This window comes from Dipodomys spectabilis, unplaced genomic scaffold, assembly GCF_019054845.1.
Source record: "Dipodomys spectabilis isolate Male_0828 unplaced genomic scaffold, ASM1905484v1 ptg000422l, whole genome shotgun sequence".
NCBI classification, from domain to species: Eukaryota; Metazoa; Chordata; class Mammalia; order Rodentia; family Heteromyidae; genus Dipodomys; species Dipodomys spectabilis.
Genome location: NW_024871099.1, coordinates 4,755,244 through 4,778,006, shown reverse-complemented (window position 1 = coordinate 4,778,006; position 22,763 = coordinate 4,755,244). Strand labels below are relative to the sequence as shown.

Sequence of the window (22,763 nt, the reverse complement as noted above, 5' to 3'; positions counted from 1 at the left end):
CACAAAGCTGGACTGGAGGTATGGTTCAAGTGGTAGAGAGCCAACCTCAAATGAAAAAACTAAGAGATAGTGTCCAGGCCCCCTGAGTTCAAGCTCCAGGACTTGTACCATGAGAGAGAGAGAGAGAGAAAGAGAGAGAGAGAAAGAGAGAGAGGGGGGGGTAAAGGAATGTAGGATATAGGAGAAGGATTTGGAAATCTAAGGAATGACATTGGAATGAAGGGGAAAGGCAAAGGAAATCTTTGGGGAATGGTGGGGGAATTCTAAGAAAAAGAACTGAAAAGGGGGCATGGGAAGAAAGAATTCTACACAAGGCTTGGGAATTTCAAGGGCTTTCCTGGCACAGGCTGTCTGGTAAATTATGGATCGAAATTATAGATTGACAGAGGATAGTCAGGGATGACTGGGTGAGGGACAGGGGGCAGATACAGGGGACCAGAGGAAGCCAGAGCCACACTTGGTTTGGGAGGGGCTTAATTCTAGGCTCCATGTCTTCACTGTAGCTAGGTGCCCACTCCCCACAAAGGCCCTGTTTGGTCTGCAACAGGGCCATTTCTGGGCTGATTGGTTGGGCTAGGGCCAGGACAACCCCTTGACCATCCAGTCAGTCTTTGTTCTCAGGACTTGAGGATGGTAACTGAAGCACGACAGGCCCAAGAGTCACCACAGCGAGTACAGCTGGGAAACCTGGAGAAGTCGGGGAGCACCTTCTCCCGTGAGCTGGTATTGATCACAGGCCCCTGGGACAACCAGGCCAAGTTCTCATGCAAGGCTGGTCAGCTCAGCGCATCCACGAGGCTTGTGGTGCAATGTGAGCATGCACCGGGCAGGGACAATTGGGAAGGGTTGATAGGCAGGGAGTTGGGGTGTGGGGCAGGGCAGCTACCACCGATCTGGGGTGCTGGGTGGGGATATGGATGCCCCCCTGAGTATTCATTTCTCTAACCCTTTCCCTAAGTTCCCCCAACCAATCTGACGATCTTGGCCAACACCTCGGCTCTGCGCCCAGGAGATGCAGTAAATTTAACTTGTGTCAGCATTAGCAGTAACCCTCCGGTCAACTTGTCTTGGGACAAAGAAGGAGAGAGGTGAGAGTGTGACAGGCCATCAGTTTCTCCTTGCTTTGGGCCAGATCCTGTTCCTGCCCTAGTAGTATTTCAACCCTTGTAGCTCTCAGGTCTCTGTCCACAGTCCCACCTCTACACCAACCGTGACCTGATCAACTCATTGTTGGGTTACACACAGGCTGGAGGATGTGGCTGCGCCTCCCCAAAGCGCCCCCTTTAAAGGCTCTGCTGCATCCAGGAGCGTTTTTCTTAGGGTGTCATCCCAAGATCATGGCCACCGTGTGACCTGCTGTGCCCACAGCGTTGAGCTCCGGGAAACCATGAGCGCCTTCTACCGCCTCAATGTGCTGTGTATGTGTGCGGGCCTGGAACCCCTTTTGATTCCCTCTGGACCCTACATTTTTCATCTGGACACTGTCTCTTACATCTAGTCAAACATCTATCCTATCTAACTCCTGACCCCTATCTGGACACCCTCTCTCCATCCTTAAACTGGACCCTGGGTCCATTGTGCTTGCGTGTGTGCATTTTGTGTGTGTGTGTGTCATTCCTGGGGCTTGAACTCAGGGCCTGGGCACTGTCCCTTAGCTTTTTTTTTGCTCAAGGCTGGTGCTCTACCACTTGAGCCACACTTCCTCTTTCTGCTTTTTGCTGTTGAATTGGAGATAAGAGTCTCACACACTTTCCCACCAAGACGGCTTCGAAACTCCATCTTCAGAACTCAGTTTCCTGAGTAGCTGGGATTACAGGTGCAGGCCAATAGCACCCTGCTTGCTTGGATCTTCTTCTGAGTTTATCGGCCCTGAGTTTTGCTCTGACACCCTTAAATTCATGATTCTGACTTTAACCCTTGAAACTGTATCCAGTCTCAACTCTACCCCTGACCCCTGGATCTTGTCTTAAATTCTTGGGGTGCCCCCTCTGAAGACCCTCCAGAGTTCCTGGGAGAGCAAGTGCTGGTGGTGACCGCGGTGGAGCAGGGCGAGGCACTGCTGCCCGTGCTGGTGTCCGCTAACCCCGTCCCCGAGGCCTTCAACTGGACCTTCCGGGGCTATCGCCTCAGCCCAGGTGCGCGGGGAGAGCGAGCCCCGAGAGGGGTGCAGCCCCCACCCCAAACTCGAGGACCCAACAGAGGCCCTCTCCTGACCTTCCCCCAGCGGGCGGCCCCCGGCATCGCATCCTGGCTGGCGGGGCTCTGCAGCTGTGGAACGTGACCCGCGCGGACGGCGGCCTCTACCAGCTGCACTGCCAGAACTCGGAGGGCACCGCGGAGGCGTTCGTGCGGCTGGAGGTGCACTGTGAGTATCCTTATCCAATAGGAAACTAGCATCGCTGCCAGCCACGCCCCCTAGGAGACCACACCCTCTGTTTAAAGCCACGCCCTGAAGAAACCCCCTCAGCCACACCCATATGGAGAGTCACGCCCTACAGATGCCATGCCCACAGGACAGCCACACCCACTTATGGAAGCCACCCAACCAAAACCACGCCCCCTGAGAAGCCACGCCCACTACGGAAAGCCACACCCACTACGGAAGCCGCTCCCACTCAAGGCAACTTGCCCATTGAGGACTCCCCTCATTGTAGACTCAATTGGGACACCCCATGGGGGAAACCAGTCCCCAATCATCCCCGAGGCACAGTACAAGATGGGGACAATTTCACAAGCCCTGAGACCTCTCCTTCAAGGTTCCATCCTTGGAAACAAACTATAGCCGCATCTCTGACCTTCCTGGACCCCCTCTGAGACCCCTCTCCTACATGGAGCCCTCTTCCACCATGGAACCAAGCCTTCTCCAATCTCCAATCTCCTAACCAGATGCTCCCACCATCCGTGCTCTCCAAGACCCGACTGAGGTGAATGTCGGGGGTTCTGTGGACATGGTCTGCTCTGTGGATGCCAATCCTGTCCTCCCGGAGATGTTCAGCTGGGAGAAGCTGGTGAGCATCCAGCTTTAGTGAGTGGAGGTAGGGTAGAGGCGATGTAGATGCTTGACTGCGAACTCTTTGGGAATGAAGGCACGCCGATGTGATTCTGTATAATTATATACTTGGGCATGCTGGAACTGTTTGCTGAAAGGTGGATGAATTGGGTGGATGAGTGGATAGACAGGTGAGAGGGTGGAGATGGAAAAATAGGTAGGTAAATGGAAGGACAGGTGGGTGGATGAATATTCAGTAAGTCTACGGATAGATAGATGAATGGCGAGAGGGAGGGACAGATAAATGAACACAGGGATAAATGGCTGAATAGATTGCATGTAATTATGAGTTTGTGTGGGGATAGACAAGGTGAATGGAAGGTATAAATGTGTGGGTGAATGAATGGATGGATGAAAAGATAAATTGGATGAATGGATTGAAAATCATATCTTTTGTGTAGTCTAGGCTGGCTTGGAACTTGCTATGTAGTCTGTGTTCAACTTAAACTCAAGATCCTATTTTTAAGTGCTGGTAGTGAGACTTGAACTGGAGCTCTGGCTTGGCTTTTTCCCTCAAGGCTGGTGTTCTACCACTTGAACCACACCTCCATTGTGTGTGTGTGTGTGTGTGTGTGTGTGTGTGTGTGTGTGTGTGTGTGTGTGTGTGCCCACCGAGGGACCTGAACTCAGGACCTGGTCACTGTCCCTGAGCTTTTTTGCTCAAGGTTAGCACTCTACTACTTAAGCCACAGTACCACCTTCAGCTTTCTGGTAGTTAATTGGAAATAAGAGTCTCCCAGGCTTTCCTGCCCAGGCTGGCTTTGAACCTTGATCCTCAGATCTCAGCCTCTTGAGTAACTGGGATTACAGGCTTGAGCCAAGGACGTCCAGTGGCCTTCTTTCCCTCCCTCCTTCCCTTCTTTCCTTCCATCCTTCCTTCCTTCCTTCTTTCTTTCCTTCTTCCTTCCTTCCCTCCCTTCTTCTCTCCCTCCCTCTTTCCTTTCTTTCCTTCTTTCCTTCTTTCTTTCCTTCTTTCTTTCTTTCTTTCCTTCTTTCTTTCCTTCCTTCTTTCCTTCCTTCCTTTCTTTCTTTCTTTCTTTCTTTCTTTCTTTCTTTCTTTCTTTCTTTCTTTCTTTCTTTCTTTCTTTCGTGCTGAGATTGAACCCAGAGCTTTTGCATGGTAGGCGAACATTCCATCACTGAGCCATGCCCTCAGCCATACATGGTTGAATGAATGGTGGAGGGGAGTGGGGAACAGACAGATGTGCAGAAGAGTAGTTGGCTGGCTTGGTGGAGGAATGGAGGAATTGGATAAATGGTTGGATGAATGGCAGGAGACATTTGATCTTCAGTAGCTATGCTAGGGTGATTGTGGCTGGGAAAATTAGGCAACAGATGAAGCACAGTTTGGGGAACAATAGGTCTAGAGCCAAACTTGGGGCCAAATCTTGCATCTTGGTCCACTAGGGGGAAGAGGAGGAGGAGGACAAGAGCTTGGATGATATGGAGAAGATATCAAAAGGATCCACAGGGCGTCTGAGGATCCACCATGCCAAACTGGACCAGGCTGGCGCTTACCAGTGCATCGTGGACAATGGGGTGGTACCTCCAGCACGTGGAGTAATCCGTCTGGTGGTCCGATGTGGGTAACACCCAAACAAATGCATGTACTTACGAGTGGATGTTATGTATGAACGGAAGAGTGAATGGATAGAGAGCCACAACAGTGGATTAGTGGGTACAGAGAATAATGGATGGGTCAATGCATGGATGGATGGATGGATGGATGGAAGGATAAATGGATGGAGGGACAAAGGTAGGAGGAGGAGTCTGAGTAGAAAGCCCACCACTGAGTCTACCTTTTTTTTTTTTTAATTTTGGCTAGTCCTGGGGCTTGAACTTGGGGCCTTGGCACTGTCCCTGAGCTACTTTTGCTTAAGGCTAGCGCTCTACCACTTGAGCCACCACTTCTGGCTTTTTCTGTGTATATGGTACTGAGGAATCGAACCCAGGGCTTCATGCATGCTAGACAAGCACTGTACCCTTAAGCCACATTCCCAGCCCTAACTCTACAACTCTTAAATCTTCCCACATACCTCTGGTTGATCCCCCACTCAACCCACCCTAGTCGCCCCCCAGGTGGAGCACCCCACTCCCTTATCTAAGGTGGCGGCAGCTGGAGACAGTACCAGCTCTGCCACCCTGCACTGCCGTGCCCGAGGCGTCCCCAACGTCATCTTCACTTGGGCCAAAAATGGAGTTCCACTCGATCTCCAGGACCCCAGGTGAACCCAGAAGCAGCCAGGCCTCAACTCTTATTCCTCCCCACCCCTCCCACCCCCTGCCTCTGATCCCTTCCCTGATCCCTGACCTGCATCTCTCCAGATTCACGGAACACACGTACCACCAGGGGAGCATTCACAGCAGTCTCCTGACCATCGCTAACGTGTCTGCCGCCCAAGACTATGCCCTCTTCACGTGCACAGCAACCAACCCCCTTGGCTCAGACCACACCAACATTCAACTCGTCAGCATTGGTATGGCAGGAGGAGAGGGAGCTGGGAGTGCCCTCCAGTCTGTCACCATGGAGGTCCCCGCTTGCCCTTGTCCAGCAGTGGTCCTGAAACCTGAGACGTATGGGTGACTGGGAATGGCATTTTTATCCTGAAAATCCTCATGGGAGATTGCATCTTCAGGGAACTCCACAGCAAAGACAGCATAAGTGGTTCACACCTGTCATCCTAGCCACATAGGAGGCTGAGATCTGAGGATCACAATTGGAAGCCAATCTGGGGCAGGAAAGTCCATGAGACTTTTACCTCCAACGAATCACCAAAAAAGCCAGAAGTGGAGCTCAGCTCAAAAGATAGAGCACTAGTCTTGAGGAAAAAATATTTAAGGATAGCACTCAGGCCCAGAGTTCAAGCCCCAAGACTGGCACCAAAAAAAAAAAAATATATATCCCAAGAAGAACCAATATATGGAGATATTTCTTTTTGTTGTTGTTGGTGGTGGTCATGGGGCTTGAACTCAGGGCCTAGGTGCTATACCTGAGCTCTTTTCGCTTAAGGCTGGTGCTCTACCATTTCGAGCCACAGCTTCATTTCTGGTGATTAATTGGAGGTAAGAGTCTCACAGACTTTCCTGCTTGGGCTGGCTTTGACCTATAATCCTCAGATCTCAGCCTCCTGAGTAGCTAGAATGACAGATGTGAGCCAACAGCACCAGGCAGAGACATTTCTTAGGATGCAAAAACAACTTAGTAAGCCAGGCACTGGTAGCTCATGCCTGTCATCCTAGTTATTTAGGAGGCTGAGATTTGAGGATCGCGGTTCCAAGCCAGCCTGCAGGAAAAGCCATGAAACTTTATCTCTGATAAACCACCAAAAAACCAGAAGTGGCTCTGTGGCTCAAGTGGTAGAGCACTAGTCTTGAGCTGAAGTGCTGAGGGACAGTGCTCAGGCCCAGAGTTCAAGCCCCATGACTGAAAAAAAAAAATTAGTGTTTTTTTGTATGACTCAATAGACTCTGAACTTGAGTATTTATTTGGTTGTTAAATTGACAGTTGTAACAAAATCTTATGGAGTTTATTCTTTCTCTATTTTCCATATATATATATATATATATATGTTATATGTATGTGTGTGTGTGTGTGTATATATATATACACACACACACACACACACACATACACAGTTGTACCAGTTTGTATATAGTATATCATAGTATATCATACATAGTATATCATGCATTTGTGCCAGTACTGGGGCTTGAACTCAGGGCCTCAGGCTCTTGCTTAGCTTTTTGTTAAAGTTGAGCCACAACTCTATTTATGTCTCTGCTAGTTCATTGGAGATAAGAGTCTCATGACTTTTTTACCTGGGCTGGCTTCAAAACTCAGTCATCAGGGCTGGGAAGTTGGCTCGGTGGTAGAAGCGCTTGCCTTGCATGCCTGAGGCCCTGGGTTCGATTCCTCAGCACCACATAAGCAAAAGGAAAAAAGCCGGAAGTGGCACTGTGGCTCAAGTGGTAGAGTGCTAGCCTTGAACTGAAGAGCTGAGGGACAGCGCCCAGGCCCAGAGTTCAGGCCCCACAACCAGACCCCCCCCCCCAAAAAAAAAAAAAAACTCAGTCATCAGATCTCAGCCTCCTAAGGAGCTAGGATGGCAGATGTGGGCCACTGGGTACCTATTTGAATTCAAGTGATAACAATGACAACTTCCTGTGGAAAAATAGTCTCACAATTGAGCTGGACATTTTTATTTTTTGTCAGTCATGGGGCTTGAACTCTGGGCCTGAGCGCTGTCCCTCAGCTCTTCAGCTCAAGGCTAGCATTCTACCACTTGAGCTACCGCGTCACTTCTGGTTTTCTGGTGGTTTATTGGAGATAAGAGTCTCATAGCTTTTCCTGCCCAGGCTGGATTTGAACCAAGATCCTCAGATCTCAGCCTCCTGAGTAGCTAGGATTACAGGTGTGAGCCACCAGTGTCAGGCTAGAATCTTCTTTCTTTCTCAAGGCCGCCCTGACCCCCCTCTGGGACTGAAGGTGGTGAGCCTGACCCCCCACTCAGTGGGGCTGGAATGGAAGCCTGGCTTCGATGGGGGATTGCCCCAGAGATTCCAAATCAGGTAGGTTGCTGTCTAAGCAAGACAGTGGATGCGCCACATCACTGTCTTTTTTCTTTCTTTTTTTTTTTTTTTAATTTGGTCAGTGACTGGGACTCAAACTCATAGAAACATAGGCTCCATGGTATCCCCCATTTGCAATAATTTGTATATGTCTAACATAGTCTCAGCAGAGGATCCCAGTGGCTCAATAGCTATGTACATATGACCATATAAAATGATGTTAATTGAAATGAACTCCAAGATATGGAAGCGAGAGGCTTTTCTTTGGTTTCTTTGTTTTTGTTTTTTAATATACTGTGTGAAGTTCTTTTTTTTATTATTCATTTCCCCCCTTCACCCCACCCTTGGTTTATCCCCTGTTGTCACTGTGTCTTGCCTGTGTGTGTGTGTGTGTGTGTGTGTTTATCTGATTTAGGGAAGGGAAGGAGAAATCACAAAATGGTGAGACAAAGGACAAAGGGTGAACCAATGTAACGACATTACTCCCAAGACACTAGGTTGGGCCGGGCACCATCGGCTCATGCTTGTAATCCTAGCTACTCAGGAGGCTGAGATCTGAGGATCTCGGTTCAAAGCCAGCCTGGGCAGGAAAGTCCTTGAGGCTCTTATCTCCAATAAACCACCAGAAAACTGGAAGTGACACTGTGGCTCCAGTGGTAGAGCGCTAGCCTTGAGCTGAAGAGCTCAGGGACATCGATTCCTCAGTACCACATACACAAAAAAAGCCAGAAGTGGCGCTGTGGCTCAAGTAAGTGGTAGAGTGCTAGCCTTGAGCAAAAGAAGCTCAGAGACAGTGCCCAGGCCCTGAGTTCAAGCCTCAGGACTGGCCAAAAAGAAAAGAAATGTACTCATTACTTTACTTATGTAACTGTATTTCACTCTTATAATTTAAAAAACAAAATAAAACAAAACAAAAAAACAGCATTAGCTAGTATTCTACCAATAGAGCCATGCCTCTAACCCCAGAACTTCTTTTGGGTGTGTGTGAGCCAGTCTTAAGGCTTGAACTCAGGGCCTGGGTGCTGTCCCTGAGCTTCCTTAGCTCAAGGCTAGTGCTCTACCACCTGAGTCACAGCGCCACTTCTGTCTCCTGCAGGTATGAGGCCCTGGAGACTCCAGGATTTCTCTACGTGGATGTCCTGCCACCCCAGGCCACCTCCTTTACCCTGTCTGGACTGCAGCCTTCTACTCGATACAGGGTCTGGCTGTTGGCCAGCAATGCCCTGGGCGACAGTGGGCTCGCAGACAAAGGCATCCAGCTGTCTATCACCACCCCAGGTGGGCGAGGATGACCTTGAGCAAGTGGGAGAGGGAAGCAGAGCCACCCACTGGAGGCTCACATCTGTTATCCTAGCTGCTCAGGAGGCTGAGGTCTGAGGATGGTAGTTCAAAGCCAGCCTGGGCAGGAAAGTCTGTGAGACTCTTATCTTCAATGAACCACCAAAAAAGCCAGAAGTGGAGCTATGGTTCAAGTGGTGGAGTGCCAGCCAGTCTGGAGCAAAAGAAAAAGCAGCTCAGGGAGAGCACCCAGGCCCTGAGTTCAAGCCACGGGACTATCATTACAAAATATAATATAGGGCTGGGAAGGTGGCTCAGTGGTAGAGCGCTTGCCTTGCATGCCTGAGGCCCTGGGTTCGATTCCTCAGCACCACATAAGCAAAAAGAAAAAAGCTGGAAGTGGTGCTGTGGCTCAAGTGGTAGAGCGCTAGCCTTGAACTGAAGAGCTGAGGGACAGCGCCCAGGCCCCACGACCGGACCCCCCCCCAAAAAAAAACAACAAAAAACATAATATACAGATGAAACAATTGTATGATAGTACCTACAAATTATTTCTTGGTGGTGGTGGTCATTGTGGAGCTAGAACTCACAACCTGGGTGCTGTCCTGAGCTTTTTTTTTGTTGGTAATGGGGCTTGAACTCTGGGCCTGAGTGCTGTCCTTCAGCTCTTCAGCTCAAGGCTAGCACTCTACCACTTGAGTCACAGCGCCACTTCCAGTTTTCTGGTGGTTTATTGGAGATAAGAGTCTCACTAATATATATATATATATATGTATATATATATATATATATATATACATATCCATCATGTAATTAGTTTTGAACTGAAAAAAAAAAGTCTCACTAACTTTCCTGCCTGGACTGACTTTGAACTGTAATCCTCAGCTCTCAGCCTCCTGAGTAGCTAGGGTTACAGGTGTGAGCCACCAGAGCCCAGCTTGTCCTATGCTCTTTAGCTCAAGGCTAGCGCTCTACCACTTTGAGCCACTGAAATCTTCACTTTCAGTTTCTGGTGGTTTATTGGAGATAAAGAATCTCTCTGACTTTTCTGTCTAGGCTGGCTTTGAATCACGATCCTCAGATCTCAGCCTCCTAAGAAGCTAAGATTACAGGTGTGAGCTACCAGTGCTAGGCTACAAATTCTTGATATTCATTTGCAATCTCTTTGTCCTTGTTTCAGGCCTGGACCAACCTTCTGGAGAGCCTGGCCTCCAGCCACCCACGGAGTCTCCTGTAGGCAAGTCCCCCCTCTCCTGAGTCCACTGCAAATGGAGCCTTCCGATTTCCACCCCCCCCCCCCCCAACCATGCTCACAGTTGCTTGAGTCCAGCCATGAACTGGCAGACCCCCAGGCATCCTTAGCTGCTATTCTAAGCTCTTCTGGTCAATTGTCTTTGTCCCTAATGTGTGTGTGTGTATGTGTGTGTGTGTGTGTGTGTGTGAGAGAGAGAGAGAGAGAGAGAGACAGAGAGAGACAGAGACAGAGAGAGACAGAGACAGAGACAGAGATAGAGACAGAGACAGACAGAGACAGACAGCGAGGGAGGGAGGGAGGAGGGAGGGAGGAGGGAGGGAGAGAGAGTAGTCAGGGCCTGGGTGCTATTCCTTAGCTTTTTTGCTCAAAGCAGACACTCTATCACTTAAATCATGCCTTTTTCTTTGTTGTTATTGTTGTTGTTGGCCATGGGACTTGAACTCTGGGCCTGGGTGTTGTCCCTCCGCTCTTCAGCTAAAGGCTAACACTTGAGCCACAGCACCACATCTGGTTTTTTGGTGGTTAATTGGAGATGAGAGTCTCATAGACTTTCTTGCCCAGGCTGGCTTTGAACCAAGATCCTCAGATCTCAGTCTCCTGAGTAGCTAGGATTACAATGCCTCTTTCTGGCTTTTTTTTTTTTTGCTCTTTAATTAGAGATCAGAGATTTACAGACTTTCCTGCCTGGGCCAGCTTCAAACCTGGGTCTTCAGATCTCAGCCAGCTGAGCAGCCAGGATTACAGGCATGAGCCACGGGTGCCTGGCGGTAGAGGAAGGCAGGGACAAACATTCTCAGAGAGTCCTGCACAAGGTCTAGAGTGGAATTTCCTTGACTCCCTGAAGGGTGTCTCCCCCCACTCCCCACCCCTGCTCAGGACCACCTGGACTGCCACTGCTGCCCGTGCTGTTTGCAGTTGGGGGTCTTCTGCTCCTTTCTAATGCCTCCTGTGTTGGGGGGTTCCTCTGGCGGAGGAGGCTGAGGCGTCTGGCAGAGGGTGAGGAGACATCCAGGGCTGAGGGGGGCTTGGGGTGGTTGCATTAGAGAGAGGCCTAGGATGAATGGAAGTCTCTGGAACCTTCCTCCCTACCCCTTGCAGGCATCTCAGAGAAGACAGAAACAGGGTAAGGAGGTGTTTTCTATAAAAGCTCTGAGAGGAGGAAACGGGGCGATAGATAGCAGAGGTCCGGTGCCCCAACTGCCATTCACACCTCTCTCCTGGAAGGTCGGAGGAGGACAGAGTCAGGAATGAATATGACAGCCAGGGGACCGGAGACCGCGACACTCAGAGTTCCACGGTGAGTATGGGTGGGGCAGCCCTGTTGTCGGAGAGTGACAAAACCACACACACTAGCTGGGTGTGGTGGCTCACGCCTGTAATCCAAGTGCCTCCAGGAGGCTGAGATCTGAGGATCGGGGTTTGAGGCCAATCTAGGGCAGAAAAGTTTGAGACTCTCATGAACCACCAAAAAGCTAGAAGTGGAGCTGTGATTCAAGTGGTAGAGCACCAGTCTTGGACAAAAAAAAAGCCAAGTGAGAGCTTGAGGCCAAGTTCAAGCCTTAGTACTCTCTCTCTCTCTCTCTCTCTCTCTCTCTCAGACACACACATACACACACATATCCATTGTCTTCAGTTTACTCACTGGCTTTTCATGGATGTATGTTTTGTTTGTTTTGGCTTGCTTGGTGTGTGTGTGTGTGTGTGTGTGTGTGTGTGTGTGTGTGTGTGTGTTTGTGTGTGTGTGTGTGCGCGCACGCCAAACCTGGGCTTGAACTCAGGGCATGGGCACTGTCCCTGAGATTTTGTGCTAATGCTCTGCCACTTGAGCCACAGTGCCACTTTTGGCTTTCTGGTGGTTCATTGGAGATAAGAGTCTCACAGACTTTCCTGCCCAGGCTGGCTTTGAACCACGATCCTCAGATCTCAGCCTCCTGAGTAGCTAGGATGACAGGCATGAGCCGCTGCCCCCTGGCTTTCATTTGTTGTATTGTATTTGCGGCAGGTCAGCACCATGCAAATAGAGCCGTACTATCATCCCATGAGAGACCTTGGCCCCCGGCTTCCCCCGACACTGGAGGAGACATCTTACCCCCGAGGTGAGTCGTGACTCTCCTCGTTTGGAGCTACCCCTCCGCAGGGCCTTGATCATTCTTCCTTCTGTGCCAACTCCAGCCTCCGCAGGTGTTGAAGATGAGGGCGTGGTCTTTTCTGGACACCTGTATGACGATGTGGGAGGAGCTTACCACCCTCCTGGGACCTGGGGACCCCTCTACGATGAAGTCCATGTGGTAAGATTTGTGTCATCAGCCCATCTAGGCTGGAAACTCACCTCCTGCTGCTTGTATTAGTTAGAGAAAGCTCCCGTGACAAAAAGGCCCGACCTTAATACAGCAGCCTAAAGAAGGCAGTTCCAGAGCCAGGCATGATGGCCTGGATCTAGGATCTAGCTGTTTTATTTTGCAGCCAGGGGGTGGGAGGAGGGGGAGGAGAGGAGGGGGGAGGGGAGGGACTAGTGGGTGTGGTCCTGGGCTTTGACCTCAGGACCTGAGCACTGAGTTCTTGTGTTCTTACCACTTGAGCCACAGCTCCACTTTTGGCCTTTTTGATGGTTCATTGGAGATAAGAGTCTCACAAGCTTTCCTTCCCAGGCTGGCTTTGAACTGCCATCCTCAGATCTCATCCTCCTGAGCAGTTAGGATGACAGGTGTGAGCCATAGCACCTGGATAATTTTGCACAGGCAGGCCTCAAACTGGGATCCTTCTATCACCACCTCCCGCGTAGCTGGAGGTACAGGCTTGTGCCACCATGCTCAGCTGGAATGCCTGGCATTCTGTGTTGGTCTTGGCTACTGTTCTCTGTCATCTCTGAGCTATGAAATTCCCTCTTAACAAAGCGCAACCCCTGCCCGGTGCTCAGATCTTAACTCCTCACATCAAAGAAAGAATGGGGATCGCTGTCCATGGTGCTAGACTGCACGGGCTCTAAGAAGCATGGATGGCGTCTGCTTTGTCTCTGCATGGAGCCAGTCGCGATTTGAGTTTTGTGGGACATTAGGGTCTCCCTCAAAACTCGTCAGCACTGCTTCTTGAGGGTGAAAAAACAGAGCTGATTCCAGGCACTCAGGAGGCTGAGATCTGAGGATCACGATTTCAAGATAGCCCGGGCAGGAAAGTTTGTGAGACTTTTATCTCCAATAAACTACTCAGAAGAAGCTGAAAGTGGTGCTGTGGCTCAAGTGGTAGAGCACTAGCCTTGAGTACAAAGAGGCTCAGGGACAGCACCCAGGCAGAGTTCAAGCCCCAGGACCGGCAGAGACAAAAACAACAACAAAAACAGCTGATGCATGCTGAACCAATGAAGCCAGATTTCAATGAAATCTTATATTTGGACACTCAAATTTGAATTCTGTGTGTGTGTGTGTGTGTGTGTACCGGGCCTTGAACTCAAGAGATCTTCAGCTCTCAGCCTCCTGAGTGGCTAGGATGACAGGCATGAGCCACCAATGCCCACCTTGTAATTTGAATTTCACAGCATTTTTAAAAATTATAGTTCAATATTATCCTTTTCTGATTTTTCTGAATTTATATCAACTCATTCTTTAGCTGTCAGGTAGTATAAAAGCAGGAATATGGAAGGCCATATTGGCTTGTGAGCTAATTTGCTTTTAAGTTTGGTAGAGCTAAGCAACTAGTTTTTTCCTAGACTGAGAACAGAGCTCACACCTAGCCAGAACAAACATTCATGGACTTTCTCTTCCTTTTTTATTTATTTATTTTTTTGTATTGGTCCTGAGGCCTGGGCACTGTCCCTGAGCTTCTTTTGTTCAAGGCTAGCCCTCTACCACTTTAAGCCACAGCTCCATTTCTGGTTTTCTGGTGGTTCATTAATTGGAGATAAATGAGTCTTGTGGACTTTCCTGTCCAGGCTGGCTCTGAATCATGATCCTCAGGTCTCAGTCTCCTGAGTAGCTAGGATTACAGGTGTGAGCCACCAGCACCTGGCTGTCTTCCTTTGTTTTTTTTTTCTTTTCTTTTTTCATTTTTTGTGTATGTGGTACTGAGGAATTGAACCCAGGACTTCATTCGTATTAGGCCAGCACTCTACCACTAAGCCACATTCCCAGCCCTGTCTTCCATTTTGATGGGAGAAATGCTTTGGATCTAATGGAATCAGGACTCACCCCACAATGATCAAAGCTGATGCCATGAGTGGAGAGGTATACCCGTCAGAGCTGTAAGGATAGTTAGTACCCGGGGGTCGATCTTTACAGTTCTAACTGCATTTCTTGCCTGTCAGGGCCCTTACAACCTCCACTGGCCTGAAGACAAGTATGAAGACCCACGGGGGATCTATGACCAGGTGGCAGGAGACATGGGCACTGTGGAGTCGGATTCTCTGCCCTTTGAGCTCAGGGGACATCTGGTGTGATGGCTGGTCCCACAGCTGCACAACTGAGCTTGTGAAGTTCGTTTTTTTTTTCAGGGTGGGGGGGAGGAACAAACTTTCTTTTTTTGTTCTGTTTTGTTTTTATTGGTTGTGGGGCTTGAACTCGGGGCCTGGGAGCTGTCCCTAAGCTCTACAGCTCAAGGCTAATGTTCTGCCACTTGAGCCACAGCACCACTTCCAGTTTTCTGGTGGTTTATTAGAGATAAGTCTCATGGACTTTCCTACCCAGGCTGGCTTTGAACCCTGATCCTCAGATCTCAGTCTCCTGAGTAGCTAGGACTACAGGTGTGAGCCACCAGGGCCCAGCTCAAGCTGGGACATGGGCTAGGACATGGGAAAGGACACGAGCAGGAGGGGTTGAGTTAAAGATGCCACACAACAAAAACCAAACTCTTGGCTCATTTTGAGTTCAAGTATATCTGAAATAGCAAGTAATAATAAATGGAATTTATGAACTAGTGTTGTCCCATCTATTCTTATTTTAATTTTGAGATTTCAATTTTTTATTGTTATTATAAAAGTGGTATACCATTTTGTAAGTCAGGTAATGAGTACCTTTCTTTTCGGACAAATGTCACCTTTTGCTCTGTCTCCTAGATTTCCCCCTCTCATCCCTACCCACAAATTGTATAGTTTGTTTTCAACATAGCTCCCATCTATTCTTGTTTGCTTGCTTGCTTTAGGCTGGAACTGGACTTGAACTCAGGACCTAGGACTCACACATTGCTTTTCAGTCCAAGGCTGATTTCTACCTCTTAAGCCACAATTACTCCATTTCTGGCTCTGTGTGTGTGTGTGTGTGTGTGTGTGTGTGTGTGTGTGTGCGCGCGCGCGCGCGCGTGCGCATATGCTAGGGCTTGAACATAGGGCCTAGATGCTGCCCCCTAATTTTTTCACTTATGTGTGGTGTTCTACCACTTAAGCCACAGCTCAATTCTGGCTTTTGGCAATTCATTGGAAATAAGTCTCACAGACCTTTTTACCTAGGTTGGCTTTGAACCATCATCCTCAGATCTCAGCTTCCTGAGTAGCTAGGATTACACGTGAATCACCAGCACCTGGACCTACTCTTGTTTTCTTTTCCACCATATCAAAAACATTAGAATAGGGCTGGGAAGGTGGCTCAGTGGTAGAGCGCTTGCCTTGCATGCCTGAGGCCCTGGGTTCGATTCCTCAGCACCACATAAGCAAAAAGAAAAAAGCCGGAAGTGGCGCTGTGGCTCAAGTGGTAGAGCGCTAGCCTTGAGCTGAAGAGCTGAGGGACAGTGCCCAGGCCCAGAGTTCAGGCCCCACGACCAGACCCCCCCCCAAAAAAAACACATTAGAATAGACCATGACAGACATGGGAACACACACTCAAAAAGCTGTAGATGAAAAAGAATGCCTATTTTATGATTTCCTTGATAAGCAAAACTCATGTTTATGAAATGAAAACCTTACTCTTACTAAGGACATGCTATTATGTCTTTAGGGTTCAGAGTCTACGGTGCCTTGGATTTATTCTTACACAGCTGAGAAAACATAGCATGCCATTTTATGTTAACTCAAAAATACCAATATATTTTAAACCATACCCCTAATTTTTATGCACGCCTTGATGTGTTATATTAATAATGTCAGGTAAAGATGAACTGTTTCTACGCACACAAACTCTTGACAGGACATTTTCAGGTAGTTGTGGATTTGGTGTAAAACCTTCATTTTCCTAAGCCCCTGATTTCTAAGTCTGAAGCATGTTGGGACAATGGAACCATCACAAGCATTTGCACAAAGCATCCACCAGGGGTCAGTACTGCCTCGTTTGAGAAAACTGGATGTAGCCCAGGAGGGTAGGGACTATATCTGTATATTCTGGGTCTCAAAGCAGAGTTCTATGGGCTGGAGGTTAATAGGGGCCAGTGGGTGTTGTCTGTCTATAAGCAGCCACTAGACCCCAGTGTTAAAGGACAAGTAGCTGTGCAGATGTAGGAGGTAGGACGCAAGCTTGTAGCTCATGCTGGTCATCTTAGCTGCTCAGGAGGCTAAGATCTGAGGATCACAATTCAAAGCCAGCCTGGGCAGATGCTATCTGTGATTCTTATCTTCAATTAACCAACAAAAAGTCAGTGGAGGTGTAGTTCAAATGGTAGAGCACCAGACTTGAGCAAAACAAACAAACAACAAAAAAGCAAAAGCATGCAATCTTCAGATCTCAGCCTCCTGAGTAGCCAAAATGTTAGGTATGTGTGGCTGGCTCTGTCTTTTGTGATAAGAGTTTTCTTGCTCTTTTCTTTTTTGGGAGAACCAAGGGCCTTACACCTGCAACACAGACACTATATCACCTACGCATGCTCCAGTCCTGTTGTAACTCTCAGATACTTCAATCTTCCTACCTATACTTCCCCATAGCTGAGATCACAGGGATGAGCCACCAAGCCTAATTTACTGATGTAGGATCTCACTAACCTTTTGCCTAGGCTGGCTTCAACGTTGGTCCTCCTAATCTCCACCTCCTGAGTAGCTAGGATGACAGATGTGTGCCATTCCTTGTTTTTTTTTTTTACATTTTGACCACCCATACAGGGGTTTTCATTTATGGACCAGTATATCTGTTGCCTGTCTAGCTTCTTTCACCCAAAAGGTCCATGTAGGATTTGATCTCCTGGCTGTGTGTATCCACAACTCATTTTTCACTACCATCTAATATTCCATTGAACGAATGCATACATTGTGGTATGACAATGTATCTCAATAGTCTCAATGGATGAAAATTTACACAGTTTACATTTGGGACTATTGCGAATGCTCTTTCCTGATATGTCTCTTCAAGTATATTTAATAACACTCCAGATACTTGTTCCTCCTTGTAAGCCCTAGAGATTGCAACAAGACATTCTAAGTTGCTGGTCCAAGATCTCCAAACCAAACCACTGTGAACCTTGTGCCCGTGAAACTCACTCACTCAGCTAGGAAGCACCGAGGTGGCTGTTGGGGGGCTGTCACTGGGGGGTTGCCTCTCCTGTTACCGTTAATTTGAACTCTGTCCCCACCTGTTAATAATTAACTGCCCACCTCAAGGAGTCTGTGATGCTAAAGGTTTTCCCAGTTAATCAGTCACAGCTGCACCCCCTGGTTGGGCTGGGGACAGGGGTGCATCCCTTGTTTCCAAAGCCCCTTCTTCTAGTGTGTCAGCTTCACAGGATTCTCCAATGCTCCAAGCCCAACGAGCCCTTTGTTCCCAGGCCAGGCCCTCGGCTGGGGGCTGGCAGGCCCTGCGTTTCGACGGTGGGGCCTTCCGTCTTAAGAGCACTGCAGAGCTGGCAAGGGCTTTGCTGGTGCTGAGGCTCTGTGCCTGGCCCCCTCTGGTCACCCATGGACTGGCGGTGAGCGGCGACTCCCCCCCCCTTCAAGGCCTGGCCTGGAGAAGGCAAGGGCCTCGCTCTGACCCTTCATTCCCTGGTCCTCAGCTCCAGTCCTGGGCTCAGCGGCTGCTGGGTTCCCGGATCTCAAGTGCCCTGCTGAGGTCATCCATCTATGGGCAGTTTGTAGCTGGGGAGTCAGTGGAGGAGATCAGGGGCTGCCTGCAGCAGCTCCATGCCCTGGGCCTCCGCTCCCTGCTGGCAGTGCCCACCGAGGAGGAACCAGATTCGGCCACCAAGACCGGGTGAGTTTGGGGCGGGGGTGGGGGGATGGTGGTGGTGGTGGTGAGGGCAGGGCGGTGGGAGGGGGTCCACAGGCTCCAGACTCTGACCTCTGCTGACTGGGCAGCGAGACCTGGTATGAGGCAAATCTCCACGCCATGCTTCGGTGCGTGGACCTGTCCCGAGACCTAGTGGTCAGCCCCGGCCCCAGGCTCATGCAGCTGAAGGTGACAGCACTCACCAGCCCGCGGCTCTGTGTAAGGCACTGGGGAGACTGGGAGGCAGGTGGGGTGCAGCCACCTACCGCATTTCCCTCACTGCTGTCACTCACGTGCACACGCCCCATTTCAGAAGGATCTAACTTCGTGGATCAGAAGGCCAGGGCCCTGTTCAGAGCTGAGCCCCGAGAGGCTGGCTGAGGCCATGGACTCTGGGCAGGTAAGGGCCATGACAGGAGGCTGCTGTGTGTGAATCCTCAGACCAATGGACTCTCTCTCTCTCTCCTCCAATCCTCAGATCTCAGCCTCCTGAGTAGCTAGGGTAATAATCATGAACCACTGGCACTTGACTTTCCTTGACTCTCCTCTTTTCCCCTCCTTCTTCTCCCATCCCCTTCCCTTTTCCTCCCCTTTCCTCTGTCCTCTCCCTTTTAGACAGGTCTTGCTGTGTAGCCCCTGCTGACCTCAAACCTGCAATCCTCCTAGTCCTAGGGTTTGAACTCAGACCCTGAGCACTCACTGTCCCTAAGCTTTTTTGTTGTTGTTGTTCAATGCTAGTGCCACTTGAGCCACAGCGCCACTTCTGGCTTTTTGCTGGCTCATTGGAGGTAAGAGTCTCCCAGACTTGCCTGCCCTGGCTGTCTTGGAATGACGATCCTCAGCTCTCTGCCTCCTGTGTAGCTAGGATGACAAGCGTGAGCCTCCAGCACCCGGTGTGCTTGTTACTTTTTTGACTTCTCACCATTTCTAAACTTACGGTGGAGAAGCTGAAGCATAGGTTTGAGAAGGATGCAGAAGTACTAACTACTCCCCGTCCCCCCCTCCCCCCCTCTTCTCCTCCGCTGCCCCCCGCACCCCAGAACCTCCAGGTGTCCTGCCTCAATGCTGAGCAAAACCAGCACCTCCAGGCATCCCTAACCCGCCTGTACCGGGTAGCCCAGGTAAGCCGTGAACCCAGGCCTCAACCCCCTCCGCCTCCTCCTCCCCCGCACTGCCCCCTGCCCCGTGGTGGGGACCACAATTTGTCCTCTTCAGTATGCCCAGGCTCAGCACGTGCGACTCCTGGTGGATGCTGAATATACCTTCATCAACCCTGCGCTGTGCCTGCTCGTGTCCGCCCTGGCCCTGCGCTACAACAAGCCTCAGGAAGGCGGGCCCTGGGTGTGGAACACTTACCAGGCCTATCTGAAGGTGAAGGGTGCACCCTGGGGGACTGGCGGGGGAGGGGAAAGAAACGCAGCACCTTGATCCACGGGAACCTGCTCTCCACCCCCTCCTCCCCTGTGCACAACAGGACACGCACGCGCGGCTGGCACAGGATGCTGAGGCCGCACACAGGGCCGGCCTGGCCTTTGGAGTGAAGTTGGTGCGAGGGGCATATCTGGAGAAAGAAAGAGCCGTGGCCCGGCTCCAAGGGACAGGAGATCTCACTCAGCCGGACTACGAGGCCACCAGTCGGAGGTAGGACCTGGCTGGGCTGGACTTGTGTGTGACAGGCATGCGTGGTCCCTGGGGAGGGGGGGCGGGGAAGGGATGGTCCTCTCCCACCAGGTTTGCTGAACAAGCCCCTCCTCTCAGTTACAGCCGCTGTCTGGAACTGATGCTGAGCCAGGTGGCCAGCCACGGACCCACCTGTCACCTCATGGTGGCTTCCCACAATGAAGAATCCGTTCACCAGGCCACTAAGCGGTACGAGGGGGCGAGGGGCAGTGGGTCCCCCTGAGAAGTCCCTCCTTTCACCCCCGGAACTCACACGCCTGGGGTGGGAGGAGGACATTCACAACAGCCACCACTATGCTCTGCCTGTTGGTCCCATAGGCACCAGTTGGATGAAGTATTGTCATTTTCTGGGGGTGTTGAGGAGGTCTGTGAGTCCCAGGGAGTGGCCAGGACCCACTGGAGGTGGGGATGCAATGTTCAGATGTTCATTAGAATGGCTACTTATCATCATGTTTGGAAGTGTAAGCATTTCAGTATCCATGGAAGATTGGGTCCAGGACCAACACCCCCCCAATCACCATGGAAACCAGAATCCATGGTTACCAATATCCTTGGATGCTCTGGTAGAAAATGATGCTGTGTTCGCTTATCACCTAGGCATACCTTCCCATAGACTTCAGATCTTTTCTAGATAACATAATTCCCTACAATGTAAATACTTATAAGTACAGCATTACATAAATATAAATAGTACAATATAAATAGTATATATAGTATATATATAGTATAAATATAAATAGTATAATACTATCTCTTCCTCCTCCTCCTCATTTCTCTTTTGTGCCAGTCCTGGGCCTTGAACTCATGGCATAGGTGCTGTCTCTGAGCTGTTTCATTCTTTTTCGCTCAAGGCTGGTGCTCTACCACTTGAGCCACAGCACCATTTCTGGCTTTTTGGTGGTTCAGTAGAGGTGAGTCCCATAGACTTTCTTGCCCAGGCTGCTTTCAAATCTCCATCCTCGGATCTCAGCCTCCTGAGTAGCTAGGATAACCGATGTGAACTGTCAGTACTCAGTTTAGCCACTATGTGGGTTAATGAGGTGGCCTTTTCTGTAGCATGTGGCAGCTGGGTATTCCTGTGGATGGGCCTGTCTGTTTTGGACAACTTCTGGGCATGTGTGACCACGTCTCCCTGGCACTGGGTATGTGGACGACCAACCTTCCCCACCCCCACCCTCACCCCTCATCCCAAATCTCAGGTCCCATTCCTCTGGCCCAGACTCCTTCTGTTCCTCCCACTCTGAGAGCCTGCAGCAGGCTCCTCTGATGGCCCCTTCCAGACAGGTCAAAATCTCAATATTGGAGGCCCCTGTAGGGCTGTCTGCCTGGTGTCTGCTGTCTCTTGTTTTTGCAAGTTCTTCATAGTGCCGCTGTGGTTTCCTTCACAGGGCCTCAGACTAGAACATTTGTTTCTTTCTGCTGGGTTTTAATGGCTACCAAAGTGCTTTACCCTAAATTCGAGCTTTATTTATTTAGTCCCATGGGGCTTAAACTTATGTGTTGTCCTTTAGCTTTTTTTTTTTTTTTTTCTGGTCCTGGTGCTTGAGCTCCGGGCCTGGGCACTGTTCCTGAGCTTCTTTTGCCTAAGGCTAAGTGCTCTACCACTTGAGCCACAGCACCACTTCCAGCCTTTTCTGAGTAGTTTATTGGAGATAAGAGTCTCATAGACTTTCCTGCTCCAGCTGGTTTTGAACTGCCTCATATCTCAGCCTCCTGAGTAGCTAGGATGACAGGTGTGAGCCATTAGCACCTGGTTAGCATGTTTTGTTTTGTTTTGTTTTCCCTTATCACTTGTGTCACAGCTCCTTTTTTTTTTTTTTTTTTGCTTTTTGCTGGTTAACTGGAGATTTCTCTGCCTAGGCTTGTATTTGAACCTCGATTTTCAGATCTGTCTCTCCTGAATAGCCAGGATTACATGCATGAGCCACCAGTACCCAGATCTTAAAGGTTTTTTTTAGATATTTGCTCTACCATTTATAGCTCTTTATCTTTTTTTAATAAGATGTTTTTGTAATGTGTGTGCAGATATCAGGGGGCTTGAACTCAGCCAAGCTATAGCTTGGCTTTTCTCCTCATGTCTGGTACTCTAACCACTTGAGCTATACCTACAGCCCTCCATTTTGCTGGTAGAGATGGAGATGGAGTCTCGTGGATTCTTTTTTTTTGGGGGGGGGGGGAGGGGGTCCGGTCGTGGGACCTGAACTCTGGGCCTGGGCACTATCCCTCAACTTTACCACTCAAGGCTAGCGCTCTACCACTTGAGCCACAGTGCCACTTCCGGCTTTTTTTCTTTTTGCTTATGTGGTGCTGAGGAATCAAACCTAGGGCCTCATGCATGCATGTAAGGCAAGCACTCTACCACTGAGCCATCCTCCCAGCCCCTCTCGTGGATTCTTCTGCCCAGCTTGGCTTTGAGCCTCCAGATCATAACCTCTCAAGTAACTACAATTCATCTTCTCCAATTCACCTAGTCCACCAAATTCTCAGAAATGAAAGTCTCAGTTGCAGAGAGTGCTTGGGAGCGCCCTTGCCTCAAGCCTGAAGCTGAGTCCTACCACCCTTCTCCCTCCAGGGCAGTCTGGATATGCAGTGTATAAGTCCATCCCTTATGGCTCCCTGGAGGAGGTGATCCCCTACCTGATCCGCCGGGCCCAGGAGAACCGGAGTGTGCTGCAGGGTGCTCGAAGGGAGCAGGCACTGCTCAGCCAAGAACTGTGGCGGAGGCTACGAGGGGGAGACCTAAGGGTACCCCATTAGCACTTGGGGGGTCATAGTCAATAAAGGTCCAGAGTTATGGCCCAGGTTGTTCTCCTGCCCTGAGGCTGCC

The 22,763-nt window shown here is 49.9% G+C and overlaps 2 protein-coding genes and 1 long non-coding RNA gene across 4 annotated transcripts in view; 2 read left to right on the top strand and 1 right to left on the bottom strand.

The window, feature by feature from the left end:
* The window catches only part of Nphs1 (NPHS1 adhesion molecule, nephrin), a 21,831-nt gene extending 7,148 nt beyond the window's left edge, over positions 1-14,683 (top strand). Inside the window, exons 12-29 of one of the 2 annotated variants that reach the window (XM_042667972.1) lie at positions 622-811; positions 959-1,088; positions 1,246-1,418; positions 1,995-2,135; positions 2,225-2,365; positions 2,887-3,008; positions 4,457-4,631; positions 5,118-5,274; positions 5,375-5,526; positions 7,507-7,618; positions 8,715-8,896; positions 10,077-10,133; positions 11,028-11,147; positions 11,250-11,274; positions 11,376-11,448; positions 12,154-12,247; positions 12,333-12,439; positions 14,449-14,683. In XM_042667972.1, the coding sequence (XP_042523906.1) occupies positions 622-811; positions 959-1,088; positions 1,246-1,418; positions 1,995-2,135; positions 2,225-2,365; positions 2,887-3,008; positions 4,457-4,631; positions 5,118-5,274; positions 5,375-5,526; positions 7,507-7,618; positions 8,715-8,896; positions 10,077-10,133; positions 11,028-11,147; positions 11,250-11,274; positions 11,376-11,448; positions 12,154-12,247; positions 12,333-12,439; positions 14,449-14,580 (2,283 nt within the window). In that variant the 3' untranslated portion in view covers positions 14,581-14,683. Of the gene's footprint in view, positions 1-621; positions 812-958; positions 1,089-1,245; positions 1,419-1,994; positions 2,136-2,224; positions 2,366-2,886; positions 3,009-4,456; positions 4,632-5,117; positions 5,275-5,374; positions 5,527-7,506; positions 7,619-8,714; positions 8,897-10,076; positions 10,134-11,027; positions 11,148-11,249; positions 11,275-11,375; positions 11,449-12,153; positions 12,248-12,323; positions 12,440-14,448 lie in introns of both variants that reach the window. The other variant, XM_042667971.1, reaches the window with a different exon arrangement.
* LOC122097531 lies at positions 5,291-21,041 on the bottom strand. Its single transcript, XR_006145541.1, has 3 exons — positions 20,961-21,041; positions 19,010-19,019; positions 5,291-5,301 (listed from the first exon to the last, which is right to left on the bottom strand). It is a non-coding gene; the product is annotated as an uncharacterized LOC122097531 (long non-coding RNA).
* Prodh2 (proline dehydrogenase 2) lies at positions 17,750-22,763 on the top strand. Its single transcript, XM_042668040.1, has 10 exons — positions 17,750-17,960; positions 18,045-18,241; positions 18,346-18,475; positions 18,570-18,656; positions 19,297-19,377; positions 19,472-19,627; positions 19,731-19,897; positions 20,015-20,125; positions 20,993-21,078; positions 22,509-22,763. The coding sequence occupies exons 1-10, from the start codon at positions 17,787-17,789 to the stop codon at positions 22,691-22,693; spliced, it is 1,374 nt and encodes a 457-aa protein (XP_042523974.1). The 5' UTR covers positions 17,750-17,786; the 3' UTR covers positions 22,694-22,763.

Bases quoted from the DNA above. Each gene is read 5' to 3' on its own strand.
- Prodh2 (XM_042668040.1), top strand. From the start codon at position 17,787: ATGCTCCAAGCCCAACGAGCCCTTTGTTCCCAGGCCAGGCCCTCGGCT. The intron at 18,657-19,296 runs GTAAGGGCCATG...CCCGCACCCCAG, and splicing joins AGGCCATGGACTCTGGGCAG to AACCTCCAGGTGTCCTGCCT. The intron at 21,079-22,508 runs GTATGTGGACGA...TTCTCCCTCCAG, and splicing joins CCACGTCTCCCTGGCACTGG to GGCAGTCTGGATATGCAGTG.